This window comes from Lissotriton helveticus, chromosome 10, assembly GCF_964261635.1.
Source record: "Lissotriton helveticus chromosome 10, aLisHel1.1, whole genome shotgun sequence".
In the NCBI taxonomy this organism is placed as follows: Eukaryota; Metazoa; Chordata; class Amphibia; order Caudata; family Salamandridae; genus Lissotriton; species Lissotriton helveticus.
This window is the reverse complement of record NC_136071.1, coordinates 1,014,593,959-1,014,606,687: the sequence shown is the minus strand read 5'-3', so window position 1 is coordinate 1,014,606,687 and position 12,729 is coordinate 1,014,593,959. Positions and strand designations below refer to the sequence as shown.

At 38.6% G+C, this 12,729-nt stretch overlaps 1 protein-coding gene across 2 annotated transcripts in view; it reads right to left on the bottom strand.

Annotated features, from left to right (window-relative positions):
• Window positions 1-2,521: 2,521 nt before the first annotated feature.
• The window catches only part of ASNS (asparagine synthetase (glutamine-hydrolyzing)), a 552,217-nt gene continuing 542,009 nt past the window's right edge, over window positions 2,522-12,729 (bottom strand). For both annotated transcript variants that reach the window (XM_078663713.1, XM_078663714.1), the window contains exon 12: window positions 2,522-2,863. In XM_078663713.1, coding sequence (XP_078519839.1) covers window positions 2,654-2,863 — 210 coding nt within the window. In that variant the 3' untranslated portion in view covers window positions 2,522-2,653. The remainder of the gene's footprint in view (window positions 2,864-12,729) is intronic.

The following is a 12,729-nucleotide window of genomic DNA, read 5'->3' as shown; positions in this document are numbered from 1 at the left end:
AATAACAGTTTAGGTCCATCCCATTAGGTACTTGTTAAAAAAAAGGCGTACCTTTTGTATGGGAGGAAGGGCATACAACTACTTTCACTAATGTAAAATGTGCCATTATGAATGCTCGATACATTGGTAAATTTGGCGTCAATCTTGAAACCATATCAACAACTGACGCCAGTAACAAAGGACTAGGGGTCACTCTTTCACAGAGGTATGTAGGCAAAGAAAGGATAGTGGCATTTGCATCCAGAAAATTGGTCAGCTCAGAGGCAAATAACTCCACTGTGTAGAAAGAGGCAAAGGACATGTTACTGGTCAATCAATCATTTAAAATTTGTATCTCTGGGGTCTGCCGTTTGAGTTGAGAACAGACCACAAACCTCTGGTACCTATTTTATCATAAAATCAAAATTGAGAAATTAAACCCAGAACTTTTCAATCATAATGTGTGTTCCTGGGTCGAGAAAATGTGCAGCTGATTGCCTATCGAGACTACCTATGGATACTAAGGAGAAATACCAAAATCTTGAGAGAACAATTTTTTAGATTTCTATTCCAGCCATTTTAAAGTCAGAATGGAGTGATCACATGGTTAAGTGTCAGGTCCTAGTAGCAGTAAGACACAGGATAGTTGAAATTTGGCCCAAAAAGTGCAAAGATTTACCCGAGGAGTTACAACCTTTTTGCAATGTAAGGGAGGAATTGTCCGTAGAAGGGAATAACATTTTAAGACCAAGCAAAATCATACCATTGGAATGTTTAAGGGATCGCATTGCCAACATAGCACACGCGGGCCATTTAGGGAGGAATCTCACAAAAGCCAAGGAGAGAGCACATTAATGGTTCCCTTACAAAGATCAATTGGTGGAAGAAAAAGTTAAGGATTGTCACTCCTGCAGTCTAAGTGACAAATTCAAGAACAGAAGCATGACACCTTTGACTCCCATTAGTGGGAATCAATCACGTAGGACAAGTTGGGTTTAAAAATAGCAGGACCAATTCATGTGCAAGGGCTAGAATACAAATACATATTCTTACACATTGATTAATATTCTCATTGGATAACCAACGAGTTTGTAAATTCTATCAATACCAGAACTCGCATCAATTTCCTTACAGAGGTATATTCATCAGAAAGAATCTCTAGCACCATAATCACAGACAATGGTGCTCAGTTTGTTTTAGATGAAATGATTCATGTATTTGCATAGTACAAAAGCCAATGGAAGGATGGATATGGCCAACAGGATGATCAAAGAAATTATCCAGTTAGCCATGGCCTCTTCCAAAACTGTAGAGCAAACTGTTAGGAATATGTGGTGGCCCTACCATACCACTCCCAATGGTGTCACTGGGTTATTTCCATTTGGGATGATGAGAGGCAGGAAACCAGGGACAGAAATATCTCCCAATTGGTTATTTGGAAGCAAAGAGCTTTCCTTTAATAAGTAAGTTCTGAAGGAGAAGGTGGAGAGGCATCAGGCCAAATACAAAGAGTGGTATGACAGGAAATGGGGGGTGAAAAAACGTGAGTGGAAAGTAGGTCAGTGGATTTTAGACAGAAAATCTAATTTTAGTCAGAACAAGTTTGCTACATTTCTGAAGTCAAAGAAAATCAAAGACGTTATACAAAGTGCAGTGATTTTTGAAAATGGATGTGGGGCATGGACAGGCTAACATCATATCCAGGAAACAGGCTTCCTACCAGACAGTATTCCGGAATGGAAAAAAAGAGACTGTGAATTACAGTCAAAGACATAAAAGGTCAGTCCATCCTCCTAGATGGCACACACATTACTATGGGAATTGGTTCAACCCTTGGTCTGTTGTTTCTTTACTAGGTATGCCACATGTCTTTATGTTAGTTTTCCTCTTTTCTTTCCTCGCAGGTCATGGACATACCGCATATATTTATTAACAGCTTTCTTCTTCCCAGTGTTTGGTTAAGAGTGCACCCACAAGCATCAGTCCACTTCTGTAATTGTTTATGTTTTCTTTTGTTATAGAAGGAAGATATGTAATATGTATTATTGTATAGCATCAACCACCTGTTTCCTCCCTTTGCTATTTTTACCAAGTGGTATCCTCCTTAGAATACTGAGAAAAAGCCTGCTTAGAATGTCAGAATTGTGTAAGATGTAAGGTATTTTTGCCCTGGCAACACTGGAGGCGTTGTACTCCGAAGACGTAATAAAGAACTTGAAGTTATTCTGCCCACATCGATGTTTTCACAATGCATAGAAGAAAATGACTAAATAAAGAACTAACAGGTTCATACAAAAGTATTAGAAATTGCTGACGATCTACTTAACAATTTTCCAATATTTTCCAAGAAGGTCATCTGTTGTCATCGCCTGTGTTCACTATCACTAAATCAATACGCAGCTGTCTGATTAACTTGTATTTCCGATTTTAAGGCACTTAAGGTTGAATGTATAAAAATAATGACAAAAACGCATTTTTATCAAAATAAGTTACCATTATCAAAGGAAATTCTTGTTTAATTAATAAACAATGAATAGATCAAAGAACTTAGATGTTTAATATTCTGACATTATCAGATAAAACTGATGGAAAGTGTTTATTAAAATATTTTACAATTCAATAAAAATGTTTTGTGATTTTTTTTTTAGAGGGGAGGGGTGGTGTTTCAGAAGCACTATTTAGTAGCATCTGACTTGTAATGTTTTAGTGTACGAGCAGATGGGTCAGTAGCATTAGTCCACTTTGGCATCCAGTAATGGCTCAGCCAATCGGAATTCCCAGGATAGTATTTCTCAAAAATCTGGCGATAGAAGTAGGCTTCTTTAGTTCTAGGTGGGTTGTAAGGAAAGGTCTCTTCAGATTTCTCCAACATTAAATCATCAACCTAGGTAAGAGAAAATGACACATTAGCAGGAATATCATCGTCATAATCTTTATTTCGATACAGCAGTATCATAAAAGATGCGTTAAAATACAGTTCACATGAAAAAAATAGAAGTTTTTCACAGCATTACAACTACCGTAGATAGATATGAATCAACAGTTAATAAGAATGGCTTTGGGGCATCAATCATTATGCTAAAAACCATATAAATAGTTTTAAAAAGGCATATATAAAAATAAAATCATTCTATTTACAAGCACATTTCCGGTAAGCTAATATACAACTTATTCCACAGCACATAAATTATTTCGATATACAGACATTTATCCTTTGCTGTCTCAGTTGATTATATTTGCTCCCGAGTAAATCATACATTTCATTAACAATTCCCTAAACATTCCTAAAGCTTCTCACCAGCCTTTATTCTGAGGAAATTTACAGCCAGCAGAAACCTGCTAATCCCAAAAACAATAACCTGGCGAGTGTCAGTTTTTAGAATCCTTTCTGCTTCTCTATGCGATCTCACACCCATATTTATACAAAGAGGTTTAATCCATCTTTTTCTTGGGGTCGAATAGGCCGGACAAAAGAATAGAACATGTGTGATATCTTCCTTAACTTTTCCTGAACACAACATGCATATATCATTGCTATGGTTTACCCACCTTGTTATGTTTGATTTTATCATCAGTACACCATATCTGTACTTCAAGTATAACGTTTTAGCCAACGGTGGATTCACTTCATCCAAAAAAGATTCAAAGCAAGCATTATCTTTAAACATAAGAAACTCACTGGTCAAAGATCCATTTGCTCTATCGTTTAATCTATTGTGATCTATAAAGGCCTAGAAGGATGCTTTTAGTATCTGTCTTGAGTTTAAGGTTAATGTCGATGGACTACTCCAAAAGTGTGCTAAGCCAATCTTCTTAAACCAAGTACTCACATGTTTAAACCATGTAATACAATTATTTTCATCCAAATCCTTAACCTCTGTAGGAGCCGCCCTGTAATCCAGCAGCTCAGGTGTTGTCCGGAGCCTGACCCACAGCATCAGTGGTCTAATAATTACATGGTGATCCGTACGCTTCATTAACGGAGTTAACGGTGAACGTACTGGAATTTTTAGCAAAGCTCTTAAAAATATATTCTCATTAACCTCAAATGCCTTTTTGCTCGAAGGGCCCCACAATTCAGCACCATATAGTGCTGCCGATTGAGCTTTAGACCGGAATATCTCAAGTGCAGGAAATACAGCTTTATTGAGACTGTTTCGGTGTCTTTTCAAAATCAGTAGTGTATTTTGTGTTAATAACAGCTTGCCTTTATCAATTTGGGTTTCCCATGTTGTTTTGTAATCTAATGAAACTCCCAGGTAGTTAAAATTTTGAACATATTCCAGTTTTTGTCCGTTTAAAACCAAATTTTCTCTGAAAGACTTATGAGGATTTATTGCCATGTACGTTGTCTTGTTGGTATTTATCTCTAAGCCTTTTTTGCTGCAGTAGGTTTGGAAAGTACTAAGCAAAGATTGTAGGCCATTTGGTGTTTGCGATATAAGAATGGTATCATCCGCAAATAATAGGGCTGGTATTGACTCACCTCCCAGCTTCGGTGCATCATTATTATAACCTTGTAGAAAACAAGGAATATCGTTAACAAATAAGGAAAATAAGGTTGGTGCCAAGACACATCGTTAGCAGGAATATTGATAAAGCACTTTACTGTAGAATCGATTAAAAAACGTTATAATGCAGTGTGCAGTCTGGATTCCTGGTAAATTTATTCAGAAAAAATAATAGAAAATGCCAGACAAGAACCAGTAAAACCAATATAAATATGCTGCATATCACTTTAAATGATTTTATCTCACCTCAAAATTATTTACAAGCAAGATGATGAATATCAACGAATAGACAGAGGCACTTTTAATCCAAAATATGGATTTTGTTTAATATAAATTACAATAAATACTAGAATATGGCCTTCTGTCAAGTCACCTACCTACTCGTTTCCACATCCATCCATCATATTTTCACCCATTCATATCGAAATACTTATATTATTGTGTGGGCTAGTCTACTGGCTGAATTCACTTGTGAAAGAAACATATTAATCGTTTGAAGAATCTTTGGCCTGGCACTACACAGACCTCCAATTGCTACCACATTTGTTATATAAGACGATGATTTACTAGAGTGAGCATGACTCTTGATTAAACTCAGCGTGCTCGAGCATGAAATAAACCAGAAACATTCTTATTAATGCATATGCAGATAGGGATATCACGTGACGGCTTCATGTTTTGAGTATACAACATAAAAGAAAGATGCACAACCCAACTACACTCTTAACACTGACCTTACATTACTACTACATAAAGTAAAATATCCCTTTAATTCAGTAAGAATAGACTTATAATGGCACAACAATAAGCTGTGCCACTGGTATTATGACCTTTTGCTTCTGCAGCGATTTTGGCATGATTACTGATTACATTATTCACTTTGCCATAGATTTCAACAGAAACTAAAATCGTTCCAAACTGAAACAGATCGAAAGTTACTAAAATGTTGCACATTTAATTAGTTAATTTCCCCACCTGACAATGCATAATTAGCTTCCCAACGTTCAACTTCAGACTGCTGTATTCAAGCACTAAAGAGATGGCTATTTCGCATAGATGATATTAATAGCCCAACTTGATGGGGAGAGAAATGGGGATTCATCTGTATTAGTTAACACAAAATGTAGATTTTCAACAAAACTTCCAAGTGGTCCTACATCCTAGCTTAAGTCAATTCTAGCTTCCTAGCTGAAAATGGTTTGCCTATGAGGATGTTTGAACTTATACTTAAAATGTTAAAACCAAAAGAGTTCACGTCTCAGAATGTCATACTAAACAGCCATGGATCTCTAAAAGTGTCACACTTGACTTGTGGTAAATTGCCAGCTATTCATATTTAAATATATTTTAACAAGGATTGAAAGAATTAGGCATTCATAGTAAAGAATCATTTTTCCACAGTGTACACTAATTCATGCTTACATGACAGCTTTCAAAGGAGTAGTTACTAAGAACTTAAAACAGTCTCAAATATTTTCCTCTCTTTATATTGTAGTGTAGTTCCTATTATCCCAATAGGCTCTGCGCATTGGAATAATACCTTCAATAGTATAGACCTAGGGCCGAGGTTAACTAGGTCTTCTACTGACGATATTAGACTTAAAGTTTTGGGTTTGCCAGCTAGCTCAGAGTTCACTAGAAACTTTCTCGAATAGGGAAGGAGGAGTTCAACCTCCCTGGATAGACAAGAAGGGATTTAGTTTCTGACAACCATAGAACATGACAACTTTGCTCTCCCCTAATCAAGAGTGTATCTCTAGAGTCGTGTGAAAACAAAAGACAACTTATTTTACTCAGTCAGTTCAGTGCATTCTTAGTTTCACCAGATTGTAGAGAAAAGGAAGAGACGGGCGTGTTCAATAAAAGATGTTATTTATTGATCAGTCTCTTTTCTCGTACAAGAGAAATGAATCGATATTATTGCAATACTTATGGTTAAGTAAAGTGCATACAGTAAAAGCAGAATTATAAAATAATACTGTAAAAGCATTGATATGGTTTCTAAGCCATAAGATATTTAAAATGGATAAAATAGATACATACATATATACATTTGACTAATCGTCCTCAACTGGTGCTTCTAACCACGCCTACCCCGGTGTACCTGACCTAAGCCTAATACATGGGCGGGAGTAGATAAGTAGCAGTTTAAGTTAAGTTTGTTTTGCCAAGTGACTGACTCAAGAATTCTCTGCAAGGGGTTATTCAGTTCTGTACCCGAGATCTAGAATGGTTGAGGGCTGGTATCTCTCGTCTTTGGTCTTGATATTCCAGCTGCCTGCAAGGGCTGCTTGGAAGCGCCGGAGCTGGATTTCTCGGCAGGAGAAAGGCAGCATCTCCTTCTCAGCGCGTCAGGAAGGCGGGGCAGCGCCAGTGGGCTTCGCTCTGTGCTGGGCTCTTCGGCAAGTCTCGCTGCTCCGATCTCGTCACCACCGCGTGTGTTTGCTTAAGGCAATGTCGGTAATATTTATACCTGTAAGGTGCCGAGATTGACGTAAGGATGGACATATATACGTCAATAAGGATGTCATACGAACTGGTCGTTAGCACATTCTTTTACTGAAGTTCTCGGTAAAATCAAAACAATGGCTGTCGGGATTTTCCCAGGTTGTCATAGGTTTGATTTGTTTTGAGAACTCCGTATGCCTTATCAGGGGCTGGAGGAATAGTGCTTGCCTAATTAGATGGCATGCGTTATGACCTAATCAGATAACACGTTTCTGTGCCGTGGTGTGGCTTAATCAGATAACGGTTTTTGCACCGTGGGATGGCTGCTAGTTAATTATTAACCAAACCAGGGTCAGGAATAGGGGGATCGATACAGAACCTATAGGAATACATCACACCCACTCCACGCAGACTATGTCCATATTTACAAATCTAGGCATAGTAAATATACAGTAGTGTATGTGTATACCGTACCACCCCAAAATACATTCATATGCATTTTGAAATTATGTAATATACGAGAAAAAATTTATCATATGTACTCAAGCAGTAGAATAATGCTAAATTAATCACGCATATCCATACATTATTATTAATCAAATATGAGAATTACACATGAAATGGCTCTTAATACAGAAGAAAACGCGCGAGACCATTTCATCACAGGATAAAATATTTATGAACATGCCAAAGGGCAGCTAATGTCTCTAAAGTTCCTAAAAATAGAAATTTAGTTCTCTAAGAATAGTTTCAACCTTAAGCAGAAGATAAGTGTCCCGAAAAATTGCAAAAATATTTTGGGGCCGCTGAAAAAATTGTGTTCCGCTGTCCATAAACTGGAGAAAATTTGTTCATGATACTTTATTATCAAAGTTGAAGGCCAAATTCAGGGTGTTGGGAACGCCGTGTGCTAGCTTGCTCAAAAGTCATTATTTCTGCTCTGGTGAGAACATCATATCATTTAGACTGTCGAAAAAGCTGTCAACAGCTTCCTGTGAAAGTTCCACTAACTCGGAAAAGGATGTCGCCATGCATTCATGAGCATGATTGCCTTCATTGATGTTTTGATTAGCATTGCTGACAGAAGGTCGTACCTGATCGATGCTGCTTTCATCTTGAACTTCACTACCCCTCAATCGTAGTGGTGAAGTCTCCACGAATGCCGTCATCAGGATTGATAGCCGCTGGGGACAGCACAATGCATGAGCCGTTACCGGACCCAACAAGGTTTCTGCGTCCATTGGCATATCCGATTGTAGTGTCAGACAGGTGTCCAACACGCATTCTTCTCCGCACAGCATGCACCTTAATACAGGTAAAACACATCGTTGCCACATTGGTCGAAATGAAAAAAACCAAGTCATGTTTAGGTCTCTAAGCCGGGATAGTCCCAGTATTTTAGATATCCGGTCCCGGTATCCAATGGCTAGGATTGTTTCTTCCCTTGTCGCAGGTGTTTTGTCTGTGACACGGTTTGCCATAACGAAATAACAGGATCAAAAATAGGGTTCCTGCCACTAGTCCCAAAAGGAGAGGAAGTCCGCCAAAGATGGAATGGACGAAGTCTGGAAAAATACCCAGAATGGCTTTGAATGGTGTTAAAGCCCCCGAAAACACTGTCTTAAATACATTTGAGACTCCACTGGTATCAGAAATATTTAAGATTTCTTTCAGGATTTCTGCGAAATGTATGGGGGAATTAGTTGATAACAATGAATGAATCTCTGCCGTTGTCCTTGCAACTTGGAGATCATACGTCTCTTTTGATGACGTGAGCCTGGTCGGCGTCTGAAGGAGCACTGTCTTCATTCTGCTTAAAGTATCAATTCGAATAGAAGTAATTTTCAATTTGGGCCATAACCTTGCCTCCCTGTCTGGCGTGGTGCTGGGGAACAATACCCGTTCACAGCACATGACCTTCGCAGTCGTAGTTATGAGATAAGGTATTCCGGGCAGCAAACTACAACATCTGCGGTCTACTATTAGAATGTAACTCCCGTTCGATAGTCTCCTAAAGAATGGTTCTATTTGCGTTGCAGGTGTGCCTAGCTGGTGACATGAAAGGTTATTTGAAGACCCTTCACAGGCTCCATGTAAACTAATACCATTACACAGAAGTGTACCGCTTAGTGACATCGCACAATTATTGCCACTAAGAAACACTTTCTGGCCTTTATTACTGACACATGCATGTGAATAGGGCAAATTCCATGTTGACTTAATGTACCCTTTTCCCAATTTTTCATACATGCCAGCCTGTATATATTTTTGGCAGTATTGAAACCTGAAAGTAGATATTGGAATATTAATTATCCCATGTATTATCCATTCAATGACAGGTCGTTCTGACATTGTCAATGGTAATCTCTCGAGTTTCTCAATGCTCAGGATTGTATAATCAGCACCCTTCTGTGCCATACTGATTTGTTTATCAGTAAGGTTAAAGATATTGAATAGTGACGTTGTGTTGATTAAACGCCAAGGCACATAGCCTGAACGCAGACTTTGTAACGCCCAGCCAAGCTGTATAATAGAACGCAATTGGGACTGACCGTGTTGTAACAACAGTAAGTCTTGCGATATTATGTCGATTGCTGAAGACACAATGCTGTCCAATGAAAAAATTCTGGAGGACAGAGTCATTAACCCATTGTCCACTACAGAAAGTGATTTTTCCAAATTAATACGGTCAATTTCCCGTATTCTCTCTGCTGTCTCAATTTGAGTTATTTTCCAGGCTTCGTTATAAGCTGCATATATAGAGGCTGCTATGAAGCGTTTTTGACGCTGTTTGCGCGGTCCCATAATGAAATCACGCAAGTCAGCACCATCAGTAAGTAAAGTCAGGTGTTGCTTAATTTCTGCCAGTGTGGATGTTTGTAGCCATTGAAGGCAGAGCTTGCCCACACTGTACGTGGTAATTATCCCTGGGTGTTGTCTTTGGGAATATCTAGGGTCTGGCCTGGTCAATGTGAACCCCTGTATTTTGTTCAGGAATCTGTCTTGACAGTTATTAGTATCTGTGGGCCAGATCAACCATTGTTTCCAATCAGGATGTGTTCTGTTTTGGCTTAATACATGGTTTACGTCTATCTCCTCATCTATAGAGCTATTACTGTTCATTGTTGGCTTTGAAATAGACGGTTTGTTTAAAAATTAGATTTTGGCTAGCCCAAGACAGGTAGTTTGTTGAATAGTGTCATTCAAAAATATAATTTGTTCTGGGATCATGCAGGCTCTAAACAATGATTCCATACCTTGTACTTGCCATTCTTTTGCACCCCAAACACTTTTTACTTCAAAATTTTTGTCCCAGTAATCAAAACCAAATGTATTCATTTGTTCAAAAAATGAGTCTGAATATATCAATTTAGTGTTTGTAAGCATGGTCTTCGTACCTGTCCTGTTTGACAATTTGAAATAAAATGTTTCTGCATTACTTGTGTTGAACCCTGAAAAATATGAATATTTGTCATAAAAAGTTCTTGAGCTACCTTTTGGAGGGGTTGCACAGTGTTCCCATTGATTATAATTTAAAACATTTCTAGGTTGTGCAGATTTATGCAGATAATGGTTACCAAAGTGATTATAGCAGAACATCTTATCATAATTAGACGAACCTTGCAAATAATCATGTTTTGTAAATTTAGCAGACATCACTAGGTCAGACATCATATCATTAATACTTTCAAAGTCCCAATCATCAGCAAATGAGCTTGGTTTTACAAAGTCACTCAATGAGATCTTAATTTGATGTGGATACTTCAGGATTTCAACCGGACCATAGATTTCATAATCAGTATTGTCCCATGCTACCCCACCGGGTATAGGATTGGCTGTGAAGTTGACTGAAGAAAGATCTCTTTTCTCGACGTGTGAAGATGTGTGTGGTTTGAGGACCAAGTTGATTTTCTGGCTTGCTGTGTCCATTTTAGCATATTTTCCCTCAATGAAATGTCCCAAACATAGTACCATGATGAGCCAAAGTATGAGGATAAATGCACCTAAGGCCACCCAAAATTCAATCCATGGAGAAATTAGATAGGTTTCTTTCAGATGTTGAAAAAGTTCCTTAGCTTTATCTTTAAAAGTTTTTGTTGATGTCTGTTTCTTTGATTCACTCAGATCTTCAGATGAATCATTGAAGTTGATGAAGTAGCCGGATGCTGTTCTGTCTATTGTTCCAATTGCTTCTGGATTATTTTTTGTTCTAGAAGTTTACTTTGTTTCATCAGCATAGTCATATGTTACTTCATTGTAGGTTGGTGTGTCTCGACTAAATGTTTTTATTTGGGTTTTTAGAGGTTTAAGTTCAATTGCTTTGTTGCATAGTCTTTCTTGATGTTCTGTAGGCATTTCGAATGTGATTAGTCTCTTAGTTTGAACCTCTGTATTTGTAGCAAACCTTGGTGTTCTACTACTTATCGGGAGTCCACTTGGCCTACTGTTTGTTATCGGCCACATGATTGTGGTTTTACCAGGTCGATGGATACAACTCTGTTCTCCTTTTTACCAGCAAGAGGCGGTAGTACTACTGATCTTGTCCCGTTGATAGACAAGACAGGAAATGCTTTTCTGTAAGAAGGCCCAAATTCCTTCTTTACCGCGATCTTTTCTCTGACTAGATCCCCGACTTTTGGAATCCAGACAGGTCTTGCTGGGACAGGTGGTTTTTCTTCAGTGGTTGTTGGCTGTTGTTTCAACTTTATGTTGCTCAGGTCTTTCCTTGTTTCGTTTAAGTCCTGCAAAATAGCCAAACGATCTTTGATGTCAAAGCTTTTTTTCTTTAACCACTGAAGTCTGACTGTCAAGATCTAAGATCATCATTCTAGTCCCAAACAATAATTCGTACGGACTGAATCCCCTCAGAGAATTTCTTGGCAGGTTGTTTAGACTACGTTGGACACTTATTAGATGTTTGACCCACCCAGCTCCCGAACCTAATACCTTCGCTGTTATAGATTGCTCTATGCCTTTGGTTTTTTCTTTACACCATCCCGTATCCCTCAGGTAGGAAGTGAGAAGAGTCCCGCTATGCTATGCTCATTTGGCCATGTTTTTCCACACGCTTTAGGGCAAGAGGAAAAAACATTAGCCAAACGTAGCATGCTTCTAGCGTATATGCCATTATAGACTCGCAAATCTTTTTATAACAGTCCAGACGTCAGCCGAGTGCTGGGGTCTACATTACAAGTGGAAACTAGTCTTTATATGTTAATTGGACGCATTATTTTTTATTGATCCATTCTGGAGTGAAACGCCATGGTAATATACCGTTTCTCTCGCCACTGCGATCTCTATTGCAGTCTGGGCAGTTCTTTATAAAGATGTGATGATGCAGGCTCATGCCTGGCCACCAGTACACTGATTGTAATTCTTCCAGGGAATCTTTTAGTTTTAGGTGTCTGAGACCCTCACCCATATGTGCGTCTGCTATTAACAAGCCTCTCCTGTCCGTGTTTGGAATTACTCTATCAATCAATCAATCAAGGACATTTATAGAGCGCACTACTTACCCGGAGGGACTCTATCCCCCACTCCAGGGATTCGAGCAAAAGGGACGGAGTTTGCATCGATTATGTATGTATAATTGAGTGGATAGTTGATCGGTAGCGCTGAGCAGTCGCCTTTTGATGACGTTTTCACCGCCAGCACTGTTTCACCGTCAATGTATTTTACTGCACGCTTTTTTCTAACTACGGAAGCCGATTCAGTTGCTACCGTTGTGGCTTTCTCAGCCAATGAATTCCCTGCAACGTGAACGCCATCACGCTGATGACTCAGTGGTAGT